The sequence below is a fragment of the Phalacrocorax aristotelis genome, chromosome 4, assembly GCF_949628215.1.
Source record: "Phalacrocorax aristotelis chromosome 4, bGulAri2.1, whole genome shotgun sequence".
Classification (NCBI taxonomy): Eukaryota; Metazoa; Chordata; class Aves; order Suliformes; family Phalacrocoracidae; genus Phalacrocorax; species Phalacrocorax aristotelis.
The window spans coordinates 55,830,196-55,852,297 of record NC_134279.1 but is presented as its reverse complement, the minus strand read 5'-3'; the positions used below and the strand labels follow the sequence as shown (position 1 = coordinate 55,852,297).

Sequence of the window (22,102 nt, the reverse complement as noted above, 5' to 3'; positions counted from 1 at the left end):
TTGTAACTTACAAGCCTAGAAGAGCTTATCTGCTAAACATTACATTATCCTGTGGACAAATATGTCAGAGGAGAGAACAATCTATACCTAGGTAAATCCTGATGTGTGAAGAGCATGCATTAGATGGATCTCTAGAACCTCATATGACGTATAATGTGGAATATAAATGAATGTACAATAATACATAGGGTTATAAAAATACTTTAATAAAATGAGGTTCGGGCTGGGGGGGGTGTAAGGGGAGGGGAGGTCTGTTATGAGGTTCCTGTGGTTGAGGCTTACAACAGCGGCTTTTCAGGCTGCAGAGCTTGGAGGAAGGCCAAGCAGGAATTGCGATGACCTATTTTGTGCTTTTTGGGGGGCTGTGCTTTATTTTGGGGGGGTTAGCATGAAATAGTGTGAGTCATGTTCTGAAGTATTCTTCTTGGATGATTCCCCCCCTTCCAATTATTTCCCAATTAAAGTAATTATTTTCTTAGCCACTTTGCATATTTTCCTTTTCTTTGATTCCCCATGGTACTGTACCATACAACAGATGTTATTTCCATAGATTTTTGCTCTTTCATTTAAACTATTTTCCTTTCTTTTTGTCGGAATTCACAGACGTATTATTTGAGTTGGATGCTAAACAGACATCCAGGTTATTTTACAGCCTCAACATTGCATTATATTTTAAAGCTTTTATCCAAAATGGCAAAATATGAACAATAATGGTCCCTGAAGGCTAGATAATGCCTTCAAGCTTAACTGTTAGTGTCGTTCCTGGATTAGGTAGATTGAAGACGATTCTCAGTACAATTCCTATGAGAAAAGTCATTGTCTTTCCTGCGACAAGACCATGTTATGGACCACTGCAATGGGAGGACATATCAAAGGTCCCACCCTGTCTGCATGCCATCCTGCTTCCTTTGGGACTACAATTAAGCTTACAAATGAGCAGGTCAGATAGTAGAGAGACAGCCATGGACCTTCCCTTCCTGCACCATGAGAGGGTGATTGGCGCTTATCTTCCTCAGTCAGTTTTCAGTGGCTCACTTACTACGTACCAAACCAAATAAACTGTCACAGATCACCAGGACCTCACAAGATGTAGGTCAGAGAGCCGTTAAGCTTTGGTGTCCTACTGTGGTCCTGCAAGGTGACTGTTGTTGTTGAAGGGAACTGGAGAACCTGGAGGTGAAAAGCAAAGTCACATAGACCAGACATGACCTTGCAGCCCATGTAGGCAGGAAGGTGCTTTGTGAGGAGCTCCATTAATTTAAATGGGATTACTTGAGGAAAGTAACCACCGTATGAGCAAGTGAGCAAGTCAGACCTGAAATGAGCACCAAAGGGTTTTGCCTCAACAGAACCCTGCTCTGCATTTTGGTCACTACGAGTGACCCACACCAGCCTTCTTCAGCTGTGACCTAGGAGGGCTTGCTCTGTAATTCAAGCAGAAGTCTGAGCTGGTAAAACACAAGATAAAGAACCGGTACTTAATAATGTTTTATTTGATCTTTTCCTTAAATGAAATTTAACATGTAGGCAATTACATATGAGAACATCACATAGATCATGAAGTGCTCACCAGGTCAAAACTGCTTATTTGTCTGTGCTTCCTTGGTTGTTTGCAGTATAATGATGTCCTTAATTCCAAAATCAAATGTTATGGTTTTCGTCAAGGTATACATATGAGGCAGACTTTATCATCTGAATGGCAATTTCTTCTAATACAGGTATGTAATTCTGATATGCAGTGACCCCTTACACCACTGAAGAAATCTTTAGGTGGACTAAGCCTTCTGTTTCAGATTTTATATGTGGTTTACATTTTAGAAATTGTAATCAATAAGTGAACTTGCAAATTAAGCCATTAATCAAATGTGAATAATATGTTTCATATATTAATTAGAGATTAAAAACTCGTAAGATTCCTTCACCAAAATCAAAATAAATTCTGATGAAGGAGGCTTATAAATGTTCTGAACAGCAATATTCAATCTGTGATTGCAGCGCATACCACAATGAAAAAATATAAATTAATTGTTACTGGACAATGTAATTGGCAGCAAGGATATACTAGTCAATTGGTGCTTGAGCAGGTGTAAGGGATTCAGGTGTAATTACTACCATGAGAAATCAAATGCCAACATCCATAAAAAAATAAATGTCAGGAGTAATACTCATACAGGGAAAGGGAATAGTTTATCCATATTTATAAAACAAAAGCCAGTTAATAAAAACAGGTAGAAACTCTGAACAGAAAAGATCATGATCTCCAATGGGAGTTAGTGGGGGGAGTAATAGCTGAGACCTACTTCTTGTCATAACCCAAATACACTGCTCAAATTAAGAAAATATTGTTCATAGCAAATTCTTATTTACTTGTGATTATTCCTTTAGCATTAATGATCACTATTTCAACAGTGACATCATTAAAACAATACACATATGTGCATCATACTTACTGGCTTTGAAGGTTAATGTGTTGCCATTACTATAACTTCACAACAAAGCAACTATACTTCAGGCGTAAATACTTAGGTTTTAGCAATAAATGTAATGTGTGAGTAGTGAGAAAGGCAATAATTTCAAGTAGTTCATTATGACATTTTGATAAGCTCAGAATAAATGGAAATAATCTGATTTTCATTAATGCTCTACAAGAGTGAATGGACAATTTAGAAATTTTCATTGTGAAAATGGAGAATGAATAGCAGGCAAAGTATTGATTCAGTTGCAGGATCTTAACATAGAGGGATTAATTCATGAAACTGTAGACTAATAAACATATGATATAAAAGTGTAATAAGAGATCTAGTCATGCAGTAAAGAAGAAACTGTTGACAAATTGAAACATGTGCAAAGCCTTCTCAGACACTGGCTTTTCTGTGGTGAATAAAAGAATTCTCCCTACCACCACCAAAATAAGGTGTAGCTGCAATTCAAGTGTATGTCCCACCAAGGGAAATGGTCCTTATTAGAGGGCAAGTGTTTGTATTGTTAGTAAGACCTATAGCTTTCTAATAACTTTTGTAGGTACTTATAAGTTCTTCCTTGGCTTACAACCTGCAATACTTAGTTTTGTTTAATTCATAATCACAGAATCACAGAATGGTAGGGGTTGGAAGGGACCTCTGGAGATCACCTTGTCCAACCCCCCTGCTTGAGCAGGAACAAATAAATCAGGGTGCACAGGAACACATCCAGGTGGGTTTTGAATGTCTCCAAAGAAGGAGATTCCACACCCTCCCTGGGCAGCCTGTGCCACTGCTCTGGCACCCTCACAGGAGAGAAGTTTTTTCTCATATCGAGGTGGAACTTCCTGTGTTCCATCTTGTGCCCATTGCCCCTTGGCCTGTCATTGGGCACCACTGAAAAGAGTTTGGCCCCATCCTCTTGACACCCACCCTTCAGATATTTTTAAGTATTGATGAGATCCCACCTCAATCTTCTCTTCTCCGGGCTAAACAAACCCACGTCTCTCAGCCTTTCCTCATAAGGGAGATGCTCCAGTCCCCTGATCATCTTGGTAGCTCTCCGCCGGACTTGCTCAAGCTGTTCCCTGTCCTTCTTGAACTGGGGAGCCCAAAACTGGACACAGTACTCCAGATGTGGCCTCACTAGTGCAGAGTAGAGGGGGAGGATAACCTCCCTCAACCTGCTGGCCACACTCCTTTTAACGCAGCCCAGGACACCGTTGGCCTTCTTGGCCACAAGGGCACATTGCTGGCTCATGGTCAGCTTGTTGTCCACCAGCACTCCTAGGTCCTTCTCCACAAAGCTGCCTTCCAGTGGGTCAACACCCACCTGCACTGGTGCATGGGGTTGTTCCTCCCCAGGTGCAGGACCTTGCACTTGCTCTTGTTGAATTTCATCTAGTTCCCCTTGGCCCAGCTCTCCAGCCTGTCCAGGATTCGCTGGATGGCAGCACGGCCTTCTGGTGTATCAGCCTCTCCTCACAGTTTTGTATCATCAGCAAACTTGCTGAGGTTACACTCTGTCCCTTCGTCCAGGTCATTGATGAATATGTTGAACAGGACCGGACGCAGCACAGACCCCTGGGGAACACCACTAGTGACAGGCCTCCAAACAGAGTCTGCCCTGTTGATCATGACCGTCTGAGCTCTGCTGTTCAGCCAGTTCTCTATCCACTTCACTGTCCACTCATCTAACCCTCACTTCTTTAGCTTGTCCATGATGATGTTATGGGAGACAGATAATAGTGTAGCACTGCATAAAACTGTTTGCTCTTCTTTTATGATTTTCTCTTTCCCATCTCCAAAGCACTATAAGACAGTTAAAAGTATGTAATTGTAGCCTGGCAGAGGAAACAAACCTATTTCTTGCTCAAATTACTTAAACTATCTTCACTGAAGTACCAATTAAATTATTAACCGATTAGTCCACCACACACTAAAATGACACTTCTCAGAAGTGATCTATTGAGTCAGATTGTCTGTAGATTCAGGGAGTGCTGTAACTTTTGATGTTGAGTGTACAACTCAGAGGCTTTCTTTGCAACTGCAGGGAACAGAAGCTCTTGTTCTAAGGAAAAATGAGACATCAGCATACAAGGTAAGAAACAGGGCAAGAGAGATGGGTTGCCTACTGTCTTGACTGTTGTGGGAATTCAAGACATCCAGCTAATTTTTCCAAAATTCCCTTAATGTAGGAAAAAAATATCTGCTGAATTAGCAAAAATCCTATCACACCTACAGGAACATTCTACTGCATGTAGCTAATGCTGGAGAAGATGCAGTCCTTAATGCCGCACTTTGATGTGTAATGTCACCCACACAAATTGTGTGAACCTGGAGACCAGCAGATCTGTTAGCATTAAGTGAGGTTATTCCTCTCTCTAGCAGGATATGGGCCATGGAGTATAGACAGCCAACTCTGCTTTTCTGGCTGGCTAACCAAGCAGGTTATGGGAGCATGCCACTGAATATAAAGAGAAATCAGTTGATAAAGAAGCTTCTGATAGCAAGGGTGCCTCCTATGAAAAATATCATACAAGTTTGACATTTACCAAAAGGCTAAATTACAAGCAAAAGTATATGCTGGTACCAAGGTCAGGGACAAACCCTGGAGCCAAAAGGATCTTCACAACTTGTAAGAATCAGGCCAGGATTTCACCCAAGGATTCAAACCACAACAGAGCAGGAAAGGTGAAAGATGTGGGTTCATAGCTATTCTAAGCACTTCCCTCACCTCTGGATGCTCATTCCCATTCCTTCCTTTTGGCTAGCACTTGCTTTCTGTTTAAGCTCAACTGGTTGAATTATGGAGCTAATATGTCTGGCCAAAAATAAATAAGTAAAGAAAATCAGCATTTAACATCAATATCAGTAGTAGCGTTTCAACATTTTATACTGCTATGTCTATCCAGATTAGGAAACATCCTCACTGATGCAACAGTTTGGTTCAAGAGGCGTTAGCTGTTCTGCTCTAGGTGTTTTAAAATGTGATCCAAGAAACAGCTTTTAGTCATTCACAAATTACAACACAAATATAATTGCCATAAAGCCGTGGCTTATGCCCATAGCTTATGCAGAACATCTCTCTAATAATGCATGGTTCATTAATATCAGGTATAACTCATATCCCCTGTTCAGCATGCATCAGGTTTTTTGTTGGAATACATTTTACCATGATATTATACTCATGACTTGCATAAAAGCACAAACTTGCATAACAAAATCCAGGATGTATCGTATTTATAAAGTATGACTGTTGCTTCTAGTGAAATGCACATGGATCTACACTGAATTACAGCTGTAGCAGAGAATATTAAATTCTGTTTTCTGAGCCAATTGACATTGCATATGCCTCATTTGCAGTGTGATGTGTGATCAGAAAGCAAGTAATAACCAAAGGCTATTGAAGGCTAGCAATTTGGTCAGATTTGGCAAAACACCAAGGTGTGTGTATTAATTCAAGATGTGCTGAGTCCTTTGTCTTTGGTCATACTCAATGCTTCCCTCATATCACGCTCTTCATTTTCTAAAGGAGAAAGCAAATCACTGGCTGGACTATAATGATCTGTGTTTGTTCCATACAGAAATGGACTATTTTCCTTCTGTTGGCTACAACCGTTTCTTTCAGTGTTTTAGAATTTGAAGACTGAAATATATGCATGCACACTTTCATTTATATATACCCACAGAGCCTTCCTGCCTTCTGATTATCTAGATCACTTGGAGGGAAACAGAAAGCAAGATCAGTCACATACTGCCTCTGACTCCGTTGTAGGGCTGGGTATATCTTTGGGAGTTTGGTACATTAAAAGTTCTCAATGTACCTATAGACTCCTTTCTAAAAAGGTAGGCATTCATTTAGTTTTGTAATAGATTTATATACAAGTTAATCTATTTCTAAAGTTAAAGGGCTATCACAGTGACTTCTAACTTATTCACACTTTCTTTATATAGCCTGTGTTGGTAGTGGCATCTGAAGAAAACCTGGCTGCTATTCATACAGATGAAAGTGAAGAGCAGAAGAGCACATTAATTTGCAGCCATGTGTTACAGGGAATGCCATTGTTGGTATCAAGTTGCCCCACAGTTCACCCCAACAAAGAGTCTTTGCTGGAGCTGCATAATCCAAGAGGGCAAAATGATCTCCACCGACCACAAGCAGAGGTCTTCGGAGCTGGAAATGGCCCATCATAGGGACCTGTACAGTTTGGATTAAACACAGAACTTGGAGTTGATAAATTCCAAGGCAGAAAGCCAAGAACACATTCACAGAAGGGGAAATAAGATTTAAACTAGAGCTTGTTTAATTTTGTACTATGAGTGACAGTGATCTGCTTGGATCCTTAGAAAGAAATTTAATACCAGCAAGTTCATTCTTCCTTCCAACACCAGCTTTGTCAGTTTTTGCACAGAGTCACAGGATCACTGAGGTTAGCAGGAACCTCTCGAGATCATCTAGTCTAAAATCCCTGCTCCAAGCAGGTCACCTGCAGCAGGTTCCTCAGGATCATGTCCAGACAGCTTTTGAATATCTCCAACGATGAAGACTCCACAGCATCTCTGGGCAACCTGTCCAGTGTTCAGTCACCCTCAGAGCAAGACAGGGTTTTTGTGTGTTTAAATGGAATATTCTGTATATCAATTTGTGTCCTTTGCCTCTTGTCCTTTCAGTAGATATCACTGAGAAAAGTCTCATGTGGTTTTCTTTACTCCCCTAGATATTGAAGTATGTGGATTGGTTGCCCCCTGAGCTTTCTCTTTTTTGCAGACTGAACAGTCCTACCTCTCTCAGCCTTTCCTCATATTTCAAAATGTCCAGGCCCTTAGTCATCTTTGTGGCACTTCACAGGACTTGCCCTAGTATGTTCATGTCTCTCTTGTACCCAGCACTGGACACAGTACTCCAGACATGGTCTCACCAAAGCAGAGTAGCAGCTTGACCTGCTGGCAATGCTTTTCCTATTGCAATCCAGGCAGCAATTGGATGCCTTTGCCACAAGAGCACATTGCTGGTTTGTTTTCTTGTCTACCAGGATGCCAGGGTACTTCTGTGCAGAGCTGCTTTCCAGCCTGTACTGGTACATGGACTTATTCTTCCTATGATAGAGGATTTTGCATTTCCCTTTGTTGAATCTCATGAGGTTCTTCTCTACGCATTTCTCCAACCTGTCGAGATTCTTTTGAATGGCAATACAGTTCTGTGGTGTATCAGCCACTCCTCCCCATTTTGTATTGTCTGTGAACTTGCTGAGGGTGCACTCCGTCACATCACCCAGGTCATTATCCAAGATTTTAAATAGTATTGGCCCCAGTATCAACCCATGGGTAAATAAACTAATGATTGGCTTCCAGGTGAACTTTGAGCTACAGATCACAATCTCCCGAGCCTGGCAGTACAGCCACTTTTCAGCCTACCTCACCTCTACTTCATCAGTTTGTCTAATAGACTGAAGTCTGATAAACAATATCCAATGCTCTCCCCTTGTTCATAAAACTAGTCATCTAATAATACAAGAGTATCAGGTTGGTCAGGCATGATTTCCCCTTCATAAATCAATGCTCACCACTCCCAATCACTATCTTGTCCTTAGGATGTTTGAAAATGTTTTCCAGGATTATTTGCTCCATTACCTTCCCAAGAATCAAGGTAAAGATGACTGGCTGGTAGTTCACCAGACCCTCCTTCTTGCCTTTTTTAAAGGTAGGAGTAATATACGCTTTCTTCCAGTCCTCAGGAACTACTTCAAATCACTGTGATTTTTTCCAAAGGTAATTGAGAGTTGTCTCACAGTGACACCAGGCAGCTCCCTCAGCACTTCTGGGTGCATCTCATCAGAATCCATGGACTTGGGTATGTCCTGTTTATTTAAATGTTCCCTATCCTGATCTTCTTCCATCAAGGCTAAGTCTTCCTTGCTCAACTTTCCCACTGGACTTGGAAGCCTGGGATTCCTGAAGGTAGGTAGGTCTTACCAACAGAGACCAAGGCAAAGAAGGCGTTGAGTTCCTCAGCCTTTTCCAAGTCACCAGGGTCCCAGCCCCATTAAACAGTGGACCCATGTTTTCCCTAGTTTTCCCTTTGCTGCTGAGATACCTATAGAAGTCCTTCATTTTGCCTTTCATGTCCATCATTATATTTGGCTCCAGGTGGACTTCTGTTTTCTCATGACTGGGTCTGCGTACTCAGAGAGTGTCTCTATATTCCTTCCAGGTCACCTGGCCCTGCTTCCTTCTTATATTTGAGTTTAGCCTAGACCAACTTGTTCATCCATGCAGGCCTCCTGCTGCCTTGGCTTGATTTAGGTGAGTGGACAGTGAGGTGGATAGAGAACTGGCTGAACAACAGAGCTCAGAGGGTCATGCACCAGTACAGGTGGGGGGCTGATGTACTGGAAGGCAGCTTTGTGGAGAAGGACCTGGGAGTGCTGGTGGACAGCAAGCTGACCCTGAGCCAGCAATGTGCCCTTGTGGCCAAGAAGGCCAAGGGTATCCTGGGGTGCATTAAAAGGAGTGTGGCCAGCAGGTCGAGGGAGGTTATCCTCCCCCTCTACTCTGCCCTAGTGAGGCCACATCTGGAGTACTGTGTCCAGTTTTGGGGTCCCCAGTTCAAGAAGGACAGAGAACTGCTTGAGCATATCCCACAGAAGCATGGGGCTGAGTATGGAGTTAGCACTGTGTGAAGATCAGAGTCAGAGGAAGTCTGGTCTCTTGAAGTACAGGGCTGAAATCCTGCTTCTTGAATTGTTTCCCCCCTCAGGATCCTGCACACCACCATCTCATGGTCAATGCACCCAAGGCTTGCACATTCCCAACCAGTCCATCCTTGTTTGTAAGTGTAGGCTACAGTGTACAGCACTGTATCTCCCCTCATTGGCTCTTCCATTACCTGGGCTAGGAAGTTGTTGTCAATGAACTTCAGAAGCCTCCTGTACTGCTTTGGATGTCGTCTTTTTACACTGTCTCTTAGTGTGAGGTGTGAAGGTAGCCTCACCTTTGGTAAATGGCAGGGTGACCAGATGGATCTACTCTTTCTCAGTACCATCTGGACAATGGCTCATTACTGGACGCTTGTTCTAGTGAATTAATGCTGTCAGACTTATTTTTTTAAAAATAGAGACATTGACCACCATGCACAGCCCACAGTAAAAGCAGTTGAACTCCACCTATAATGCAGCATGAGGCATGGTTTGACTCCCATCACTGTTGTTTCTGCAAAAACTAACCTGTTTGGTGTTCGGTGGCTTTGATAGAAAGGAAGAACAGAAAGGAATTTCAAAGGAAAATGTGTTCCATCAGAAAGGTTTAATAGCAATATGCCAAGCTACAGCTTAGGGGAATTTTCATTGCCAGTTCTGACTATCTCAAAATTTTAAAAATTGACTTGGGCATGAGGAGGGGTGGAAGGGGAGGGGGGAGGAGGAGTGCAGCAGTTAAATAAGTTGCTCTGCACAAAACAGTAATCTTCATAAAACTCCGTCACATTCTTTGCTCTTGCCACTCATGTCCAGTATTAGCAAAAAATGATGCCAGTCTTTGGAAAGTGGAAGAGACATTAAGTTCCTTCCTCTTTAATAATTTATACAAGGGTCTCAAAAGATCTGCAAAGAAACTGAAAGCAGAGTTGCTTTTCAAGATTTAAAATGTTATGAATATTAATCTTTCACTTTTACTGTGGCTTCCATCCACCACAAATGCAAAGGACAACTGTTCAAAATGTTTAATGTAGTTAATGCTGGATCTAGTTAAATGCTTTTCTTCTCCCGCATGATTTATCAGCTCTGTAAATATTAGTCAGGCCCCCTGTTTACTTCATACGTCTACCTAAAGCATATTGTTGAAGAGAAATCCTCATTCATTACAATCTGATTTTTGGATTAAAAGTTTCCTGAAAAAATATACTATGTTATAGACCATTTTCTACATTGCTGTTAATCCCCCAGCATTCCATAAGGGCATAAAAATACTCTTTGATACTGGTGAAATATTCAGAAAAAAATATTCTGACTAAAGCATAACACTTCCCAATAGAACAATAGCTATCTTCAGACAATTGCTAGTAAGAAAGCACTACAAGCATATTTTGCCCTCCTAGCATATTTTGTCTGCATACATTTTTGCATCCATGAAAAAGGAAACATAGAGAGAGACAAGCAGAACAGACTGCTTCTTCACCAATAACTTCATCCTTATTTTTATCCTGGCATTAGGATATTGCCTTGCTTTATATTACAACATTCCCTCTGAAGGGGAAGAAATGAAAAGGAAGTAAAATTCATCCAGTGGCTCCAGGAGGTGTTATTTACAGTGTCCTAATAAATCAGTAAATCTCTTAATAAGCAAACACCCGGAATAGGTACATAAGAAAAGTACTGGGTCATATAACTGAGATTGGGTCCTATCAGTACACGCTCAAAAGCTACTCATTTACAGCTCTAGAGAAAAGCAGGGAGCAATGCCCAAATAACCCAAGTACATACCTATCAGTGCGTTTGAACAACCATGTCCAGCCTCTTGCCGGCGTCATCCCAGTGTGAATCCCATGTTTCATGGATTGGCCAAACTCTCACCCCACTTCAAGGGAGGGCTGGTTTTTATGGACCAGTGGCAAAGAAATGGCAAATTACGAAGTGGCAATAAGAATCGGGCTTACACATTACCCAGTATCTTGCTCAATATGCAGTGTGTGTGCTGTTCGTAGGCTTTTCCTTGGGAACAGTGTTGGTGACAGTGTTGTAGTAGGACTGGAGTTCACTGAGAGTGTTGTACTTCAATATCAGTCTCTAACACAATCAAACAGGCTCTCTGGGACTTCAGGATGAAGACTAGATTAATTGTGTAAGGTGTGCTATCAAAAAAAAAACAAACCATGACAGTTTTGAACTATCACAAAGCAATCCAGAAAAAAGCTACTCCATTAACAGAAAGGCAACTCCCTCACCCAGCCTGCGCCAATCTGCAGATGAAGTGTATATCCCAATGATCCCAATGCAGGACACAGTTAGGGACATGATGTAAATAGTAATTTGACCTGAAGAACGTAAGTCAACTTTCTCTGACCTTTTTTTTACTCCTCACATTTTGATTTTCCCTTCAAATCCAGGAGACAGCAACAACAGTTAGAAGGAGGCTGTATTCTCTGACAAATATTCCAACATCAAGTAATATATTTGTTGGTATTTGCTGGTACCTTTAACACTTACAAATCAGAGTTTACAAGCTTGAAATCCAAGATGAATCATCTAAAGTAATTTGAACTACAGCAACGCAATATCTTGAACTCTGCGAAGTATGCCACAGAGCTCATAAAGAGGCCCCAGCCAAGAACCACAATGAGCAATAGGTTTTAAGGATTTGTTTCTAAATGGAAGGCTGTGGCTGTGCATACACAGGGCACCTAACTGGTGTAGCAGTTGCCAGAATACAAAGCACATGCAGGAGCTGTGGTACGTCACCTTGGGACTACAACTGCAATTACCCAGCCCTGCATTTACAGGTTAGGGAGGGTTTTCCTCACCTGATATAATATGTAGTTTGTACCACCTCAGTAACTGAAAATTTACTGTGGGAAAGCAAGTGCAAAATCACCCGTATATATATGTGATAACAATATTCTTCTACTGCATCTTGTTAATTGACAGATGTCATCGTACACATGCAAAGGATATTGCCCTGATTCACAGAGGCAGGTAGAGTTTGTTATCCACCAGCCCAAATATCTCTTTTGGGGTACAAGTAAGTAAGATCTAAGCAGTCATCTTCCAAGGAAAACCTTGGGAAAGCCAGCCTTGTGGTGAAGCCTGAGCCCACGTTAGCTTTTTCAACATAAACTAGCAATAAAGCCAAACCACTTATGGCTATAGCTTGGACTATACACATTGGGACACTCGTCTCAGAAGTCCAAAGAAATAGAGCAAGTAGCAATAGGCACAATTTGCAACATGAGAAGTTACAATCAAATACAAAGAAATGTTTCTATGCCATGAGTGTGGTGACAGAGGAACAGGGACCCAGGGAGGCTGTGCGATCTCCATCCTTGGAGGTGCTCAGTACTTGACTGGACAAGGCCTCACACAACTTCATGTAATGTGGCTGTACACTGAGCAGGGGATTTGACAGGATGACCTCCAGAGATCCTTACCAATGTAATTTATTACAACTCTACTATATTTATCTATCTGCAACATAGGTTGCTCACACTCTGTCCTGGCATCCCCAGGTATTCCAGGAGAGCATTATATAGCCCCAGCCCAGATACAAGGAGCCCCAGATCCCTTCCAATAAGCAAAATTACTTCCATCTTCCATGAAGAACATTTATGTGTTTGTCATGAGAAGCTGCAGCTATACAGGAAAATAAAGGTCCATCCCTGAAGTATTTATAGCCTTTCCACCAAAAGACTTGGAACTCAGAACACTTATTTTAAAATAAACAAAAAACCAAAAACAAACCCACACCCTACTAACAGTATATATATTTGGGGTTGGTTCCAAGTAAGCTTTGTTACCCAATATACTCCCATTGATGAACCAAGCTGTCTAGTAGGAGGCTTCTTGCGTTCCACATCAACTCGTGGTTACCTATACCCTGCAGCAATATGTTTTATAACCTTCTGGAAACATGAAACATTGCCATGAGTAATAAAAAACATGAGGACATTCTCATTGTATAAATAGAAAACCCTATTAAACTCTCACCAAGCTAAGGAATATTTTATTTCCAATATACTGTTTGTTTCCTTTGGGAAATTCTATCCTTAATAAAAAAAGCACCTTCATAGAGGCGGTAATGGGTTACTTAAAAACGAGCGAACAAAAACAAACAAACAAAGCCTCACACACAAATCCTGAGAGAAAAGCTATGAGGGGAATTAAACATTTGTGCTGTCAAAGCATTAAAAACAAAAATACAAAATGTGCTATATTTAAATTAACTTTAATAAGAAGTACAAAAAGATAATGTTAAGCAATATTTTGCATGTGGTTAATAAATATTCTTCAACAGCAAGCAGTGACACATTCAAACATAAATCCAGTTATTTCTTTTACATTTTAGAAAAGTAACAACTTTTTCCAGTTAAAACAAGGTCACAAATTACAGAATGTTATCATCCTCTTTAATTATTTATAACTATGAAACCTACTAAATAAGTGAACTGTCACCCAGAAGATTTTATATGATGTCAATGTTCAAGGTTAAGTATACTTACATTTATCATGCAGTTTCTTACTGTGCATATTTGATTGGTGTTTAATTTTCTTTAAAATTATTGGTTCCCTTCTTCCTGTTTCCTTATTTCTTGTTAATATACTGGAAGCGTCTATTTTCAAACTCTTACACATTTTCACGCCTAAGTGACTCACTAAAGTAGATTTGTCATATAATGTATAAATGCTCTCTGACTCCAGCTCAGCCGAGAAATTGGTAACAATGTCTGAATCAGACTCCATGTTATTTTTACTATTTTTTTAAAATCAAGTATAACAAGATTTAGTGTAATCACCTCCATTAAAGTGCCTTCAAATGTTTCCTAATAAAGTGACTATATGGAGGGCAGAGGGTGAAGGGGTGCCGTTTAGGAACTGATTTTTTAACAGTTTATAGATACGGTGCATATTGTACATATGTATTCTAATAGATGTAAAGTACTACATTGCATTCCGTGCTAATGCTAAGCTACAGTAGCCTATAAACTGATAAAGTCAGCCAAAATGAACATCTAATAAAGAATATCAAAAGCAGTTGATCAAAGCAATATCTTGTTCCATTCTCTATTTCCATCCATCCTCAACAGCGTAGATAGATGGATGAAGTACTGGAAAACAAATGTAACACGTCAACCTGTTGAAGCTCACCTCTTCGAATATCAGACGAATGAAAGTACTCAGTGCAATCATTAAAAATGTTGAATGCATAAAGACACGCTCCAGGCCACCTGACTGAGTGAGGTATTCACAACATTATGTAAGGAACTAAAATTTGAAACCAAAATATAACCTTTAAATCATCCAACAATAAAAATATATTCATATATATTTATGTAGACACCAACACTAGAGGAAGAGTATACAACATCTTGCATATTTTAAAACATCCTCCAAATTCCTTTTTGGGAGTGTTATCACTTACTCCTAACTCACAGCACTTTCACAACATTCTTAAAAGGCATTAATATATAGCAGGAATGAAACAGACATCAAGTCCTGTATTTCAGTATGGTTGACCCTTCTTTAAGGGCTTATTTTCATGGGTTAAAGAACTAAGCACCTCCACCCATAGGAGAGCCCAAGTGTGCGCTGAGGTGTACTCCCCTTCTGTAAAAAATCCTTACTGACTTCAGGGATGCAGACAAATATCCTGAGGATGTTAATCAGTTTTATTTTAAATTCAGTGCAAGTTTTGCCCTGATCTCAGTCAGAGATGTCAAGCCCTCAAAGTTTAGCCTCTTCCAGTAAGATGTAATCACAGACTCCAAATTATATGCTCAAGGATTCACCTGGAGAGATCTGAATCTAGAAAATTAAATGGTTTGAAGTAGAGGTAAACAAACTTTTTACGTGATTAACATCTGTCATTCATCGAAACAAACTTTTAAGCCTTTAGCTTCTACTACTAAAGGTCTAAAGCGATGAAGTCCCTCACTGATTCTCAGGTGGCTGGAATTAACAATTAGATTCAGAATAGAATTAAAATCCTGGTTTTTAGGGAGTTTGTGTTATCTACAGAAATGAGGTGGAGGTCTCCTTGACTAAAAAAACAAAATCAAGAGATGGTAATATTAAAGGGATATAACTTAAAGTTATATTGCAAACTGACAGCATTCTAGCAGAAGGTACACTGTTGCTGGGAAGAGGTGGAAGGAATCCTAAAACTCTGCTTTCTGAAGAACCACTCCCTTTACTGGAGGCTGAAGTGTGAGCTGACTTTCACATAAATTCACTTAATTACTGTAATGATTCAAAGTCTTTAAGACAAAAACTTTATATGACATCAAATTATACCACACAGAGATTCTATTTAGATGTGTTCAGACATTTGTACATTTATCATGCTCTCTGTTCTTTAAATGAGGGTACTTAACTTTCTGGGCTCATTTTAAAATGTTTTCTTCCTCTGCTTTAAAACCCATTGCATTGCAGTCTAAATTTTAGCATTATGTGTCTACACATAATCGGGCATAGACTGATGATAGCTTCATATCCATACTGAAATCATCTTTCATGCAAATTTTTAGGAATGGAGATGTTCAGGAGCATAGCCTTGATCTATTTTGTGAAAGGCCAAGGCAAAAATTTGTGCACCACTAAGCTTTCAGAATAGGAATGAGAGGTATGGAGGATGGATGCTGACTATTTGTGCTCAAGTGAAAGTCACACCTCCTAAGAAAAAAAAACAACCTTAGAATTAACAAAGTTCTACTTTTCCTGAAGCTTCTTTTGCCCCTCTGCCCTAGATGCCCCATACAGCAGGAAGCACAGAACATTGCATGGTTTTCACAAAGCAGTAGGCAGAAGCCTCTCTGTTTCAAAGGCACAACTAATGTCCCTCAAGTTCAGCAGAATTATACAAGTATTTCAATTTCATATGCTCTGAAAGTTACTCTCCCACAACTCACATTTGGTAATGAAACCTCAGAACTTAGGCTGAAACAAAAATACACATTACCTCCCTCAACGGCCTCTTCCTCAGTCATCTCACAATCCACCAACAGAGTAACAGACCCATTTGCTGCTTTTCTTTCCCCCTTTCCTCACCCATACATCCCTACCTCCTCCCAGTGCTTCTGCTTGCTTTCATGCAGACAGTTTATGGTCACCCCACATCTGAAAAGTCTCACCCCCCCATGTATTATCTGTAATCACCGGGAAGGGATGGTGATTCATTAAGGCTCCTGTTTGGTGTCTAGTGAAGCTCTTTCATGCTCTCTCCTGTGACTGTACAGGCAGACTAGCGCCTTAGTTTAGCATAATGTTCAGTGGTATGAGTAGTGTCCCAAGCTAAAGATCATATCTCAGTACATCGACCGTAGTATTTGTTTTTAAAGATGCTCAACAATGCAGCAGTTACAAGTTGAATTAACCCAGATATGGAAGGTGAAGGTAATTTAATTGGCTACAATGTACTTGAGAAGTTTGGAAGCCACTCTTTTAAAAGCAATCCGTTAAGAAGTCTCCAGCAGACAATTCTGGCTGATAAACCCTGCTGATCTCTATATTCTTCATGCTGATTTATAAATTACTGTTAAATTACTGACCACATGCATCCAGAAGTGTGTGCCCCAGTACTACACTGGAAACCTATTTCATATACAATGGTTCATAATTATCCAAGTTTACCACAGTGTTCTATCATTGTATTTATTGTATTCATTGTTTAAGCCAAATAAAACATAACACCCTGACCCAAGAAGAAAGGAAAAAACAAATTAGATTAGCATGTCAACCAAAAATTTCACTGGTAGATTCCACGTGCAAGTCTTTGACTTGTGTTTGTTCACTCATGCTCTCTCCCCCCACTTTAAGACCAGCAAGTTTTACTCAAAATAAATGAAACTTCTAGGTGTTTGGCACATAAATTTATGAGACCAGCTTTAAAATCCCAGATACAGATTCTATGCTGCTAAATGGAAAGAAAACCTAAGTCTTGTATTCCGGTGCTCCTTGCACAATGCTCACGTTCACTTAAATCTTTACATTCAAATTCACGTATCTAGTTGTTAGTCTTACAAATTTGCAACTTATGTGCAGTCAGTTTACTCACTATAAATGTTTCAGCAGTGAAACAATAAAGCAGACTCCTTCCTCCCACAGAAAGAGTTTGCTGTAACACAGACCAACTGAACTAAATGTAAAAGTGAAACTTCTCTGGGGTGTACGCACTCAAAAGCCTTGCTGACGCCCACAGTATTCCTGATTTACTGATTGCCAAAAGCTGAATTTGCCAGATTCATTCTGGTAAAATGTCACACGCCAGACATTCATTTGCCAGGAACCAGCTGAAAGCTGGATGCCAAAATAATCCACTGCATGTGGATATTTAAAATGGATTATTTTTCAATGAGTGAATTTATAGAGTATGCCTATTTTTCTATATTAGCATGTTATAAATGTATCTTTAGCATGTGATAAACACCTGGTTTTTTGTCTGACTAAGCGTAACACAAGTGTAGAGAAAATGGTCAGTGAATGAAAAAATAATTGTACCCAATATAAGCAGTAGCAGCAGAGCTGACTAACACGAGACAGCATCAGGCTTCATGTGCAAACTGAAGATACCCTTTTTGTGTGCAGCTCTGCATTACACACGTTATCTTCCAGAGAAGAAGTCTTGTTGGAGAAGACTCGTACTGTTAAAAACCTTTGAGGGGTCCCATTCTTGGGTAAGGATGCAAAAATCCTTCCTTATCAGTTAATCCAACATGCCTTTGAGCACACGCATGTTTGTAGTGGGGAGGGGTCTGACTACACAGTGTCATGCATGAAGCAATACCCAACATTGTTTAAACATTGTGAAGGGTCTGGAGTACCTGGGATATGGCCAAGGGTGAAGCACAAACCTCTGTTTCTCATCGCCCAGTCCAGTGAGGTTTGGAGAGTCCCTAGGTCTTGCTGATACGAACAGAAGGTAAGAACTCCCTCTAGGTCACAGGAAGGAGACCTCCACTACAGAAAACATAATCAAGCTGCTCAAGTTCAAGAGCAGTTTAGCATGGGCCTCCATTAAACTATACAGTCAGAGCCCTTTGCCAAAAACAGAGTTAAAAGTGAAGGGATTTTTCTACAGTTCTAATATTTACAATTATTTGTACATATGCACATATTTATATATTTATTCATACCTGGACAATGTGACGTTAAAGGGATAATTTATAATTTACAAATGAAACATTTTAAAAATGTATAATTATACCATGAAAAAACCTTTTTGTTATTGCTTGCCTTCCAGCCTTATGCTCATAATCACACTATTGCACACATCTCCATGTTACATGGAAGATCTATAATTTATATATAAATATATATGAAAAATAAGGATATTTTTATTTTAATGTTCTAAGTAAAGTGCTCATTTTTTAACTACTGTTGATGAGAAAGGTTTAATCTGACGGCTTAATTAGAGGGACTTCAAGGGATACACACCTTGTCCATGCTTCTCCCTTTCATTTATAACTTACGAAACATCTTTATTTTACTGATGTCAACTCTGTCTTAACTATTAATTCTATTCATAATATGCATTTGTGACCTTGGCATCTATACTGTCACATAAAGTACAAAACAGAATCACATTAAAAGCAAAGAAAAAGCAAGAAAATAAAACAGCAAATGAAAGCAGTGTTTCTCTTTGTTGTTTTTAGCACATTTCCATGTCTTAAGATACTCTTTTATTTGATTTTAGAAATATTTGTACAACTTTGTTAAACTCTGAACATATCTATTTTATGCACTATACTCAAGTACTGTACAAAACTGCAATAAATGACACTATACGACTACATATGTCTCTACTCGAAGACATCATCATAAAGGTGTATCTTTTTTTAAAGGTCAACTAATAACTGCTAATGTATGTGTGAATCAAAATATTTTTGATTGGCCAAGTATACTAAAATCTAAATACAGTACACAATTATTACTTATGTCATGACTTACCAGGCCTTTAGGGGCATAAAGAATCTTTGCAAAGGCTCAGATGAAAAACAGTTTTCCTGATCAGTATTAAATGTTCATATAAAATTGCAAATGGCAGCTCCAATTTAGTTATATTTGTGTATATGAAATACAGTTGATACCTACTGATGATGCATGACCTTTTATTAAAAAAATAACATTCAAATCTTAGCAAAACCATTTCTAGTATACAAAGTTGTTGTAAAGTTATGTCAGCGAAATGTAAACTTGCAATTTACAAAAGCAGCAGTAATTTTTATTATATGGACAATTTCCTGAACTTAAATGGTTCTTGTTTCCCATGAAAACCATGCTTTCTGGGACAAACACAGGTAAATATTTTAATGGCAGGTTTTAGGAAAACATTAAGCAAGGAAAAAGAGTGTATTACATTACTGATATACTTAACCCTGAAAAATTTCTGAGTGCTTTCATGAATCTAATCTAATAATCCAATTAAGACCAAAATAAAAAAGAAAAAAAATCCAGAGAATCTGTCTTAGCAACATCAAATAAATAAAACAGTGAAAAGAATTTCACTTCAGTAGTTCACTAGTGGAAGTTGGTTGATACCGGAAATTTGATTAACACTTGCTTTTCTCTGAAATCAATTAAAAGAGTTTATTAACAACTTCAAACAGGACAGAAGTAAGAAACTCAGGGGTTTTGCCATATAGTAGCCTTTACTACCTCTTCAGCCTACCTAGTATCCAGAATGTGAACAGTAGAACTGTACGACCTCCATACTCTGTTATGTACATGGGTACTGCTATTTTATGAAACAATTACACCTTTTTAAAAAAATCACTTTTTTAAATGACAGTTTCTTTCATTAAAGTAGAATTAGTTACTTTATAGAAAAATATTTTAACTTTAAATTAAAAAAATACTGTTCCTAAATAATTATGTAGGATCATATCTTTATTTTATTGTATGGAGAGAATATAATTCTGTATATTTGAATCCTAGTTTAACAGAACTCCCCTGGGTATAACTTTTAAAGAGCTGGCTATGTTTGCCATGGGTGCTATCTGTTTACAGACCCATGAATTAACACTGTGTCCCTCCTTTGGAGATACACAGATAAGACATCTATATACACTCTGTACATAATGGTTCACAGATTAGCAGTTATTAGTCGTACTGTACATAGCGAACAACCTATCTGATTAGAATGATGCTTTAAGTCCTCAGTGCATTTCAGCTTTTAGGTTGATGGCGCAAAGCCAAGTAAGACAGGCTCCCTGTTTAAATATGTAGCCCAATACACTAAATTAAAAGTACCAAATAAGACGGGAAACACTATTCTAGACATTCTGTCAATTTTGCTAACACTGTTGAATGTCTTCTTTGCTTCCTGTGGCTTCGCTTCTGGTTTTGCCTTGTTGGGTTCTGCAGTTGTAGCGCTCTTGGAGATGGTTGGTAGCACTGAGTCCTTGGTAATATTTGGAGCATAGTTGGCAACAGCCACTGCATAGGCATTGTTTTTCTTAATGACAGACGCTTTTTCTTTTTTCTATTGGAAGACAGCATGAAGTTAAATATTTAATGTGTATTTTCCAGAATAGACTTAACAAAACATAATTTCAAATGTAAAAGAAACAAACAAGTATGCGTGAGTATGTTAAAATAAATACCAGGAATACATACTGATAAACTCAAATATCACAGAATCACAGGTTGGACACTTCTAGTCTATCCGAAAAGAAGGTACAGGTAACATAAGAATGCTCTAAAAACATGGACTCTCGCACCATCAAATGCCCTACTGAAGTTATACGAGGAAGGGTCTGTTACTGCAATTGTAAGGATAACTGGAAAAGATTTGGTCTTTAGCTGCTTTGTATCTGGCTTTTTACTAGTTGTCTGTTAAGACAACTAGAAGGAGTGAATGGGTGGACTGGGAAAAAAAGATTACCCGGCATTGTAATAAAATGAAAATCAGGTCATCTTTCGCACATAAATCTAGCATCACTATTATTTGAACATCTCATAACATACCACCGATAAATAAAGGAATTTCAGAAATGGTCTACATTTTTAAGAGATTCTGGAGAAATGTTTATTGTTTTGTTTACATATACATACACACAGAAGTCAGAAAGAGATGGCAATTAAGAGAAAGAAGGATTCCAGCCTGGTAGTTGCAGAAGTAAGCTGAGAACTAGCCCAAGGATTATTTCTGTCTTTCAGAAATTCTTGTTTAAAGAATGCATAACAGTGATGAAAGTGGGAATTAGAACCTAAAAAAAATAGCAGAAGATAAGTGGTATAGAATGACAAGAATTTAATGAAGTTCAGCAAAGGGAAATTCAAATCCTGCACCTGGGTAGGAATAACTCCATGCACCAGTACAGGTTGGGGCTAATGGGCTGGAAAGCAGCTTTGCAGAAAAAGGCCAGGGGATCCTGGTGCCCCAAGCTCAACACAAGCCAGCAATGTGTCCTCACAGCAACAAAGGCCAACAGCCTCCTGGTCTGCATTACAAAGAGCACGGCCAGCAGGCAGACAGAGAGGTGATCGTTCCCTTTGATTCAGCCCTAGCGAGACACATCCAGTTCTGGGCTCCCCAGTTCAAGAGAGACATGGATATAATAGAGCAAGCCCAGCAAAGGACCACCAAGATTATTTAAGGCCTGAAGCATGTGAGATATGAAAGGCTGAGAGAACTGGGGCTGTTAAGCCTGGAGAATAGAAGGCTCAGGAGGAAGTCTTATCAATGTACATAAATATCTGGTGGGAGACAGTAAAGACAACCAGACCAGACTCCTCTCAGTGATATCCAATGGAAAAACAAGAGGCAATGGGCACAAATTGAAATACAGAATATTCCACTTAAACATACAAAAAAACCTGTTATACTGTGAGCGTGACTGAGCACTGCAACAGATTGTCCAGAGTGGTTGTGGAGTCTCTGTCCTCGGAGATATTAAAAAACCGTCTGGACGTGACCCTGAGCAACCATCCCCAGCT

General features: G+C 39.4%; 1 protein-coding gene across 1 annotated transcript in view; it reads right to left on the bottom strand.

Moving 5' to 3' along the window:
* Positions 1-18,820: 18,820 nt before the first annotated feature.
* The window catches only part of GABRA2 (gamma-aminobutyric acid type A receptor subunit alpha2), a 57,885-nt gene continuing 54,603 nt past the window's right edge, over positions 18,821-22,102 (bottom strand). Inside the window, exon 10 of the mRNA XM_075091569.1 lies at positions 18,821-20,645. Within this exon, the coding sequence (XP_074947670.1) occupies positions 20,337-20,645 (309 nt within the window). The 3' untranslated portion in view covers positions 18,821-20,336. The remainder of the gene's footprint in view (positions 20,646-22,102) is intronic.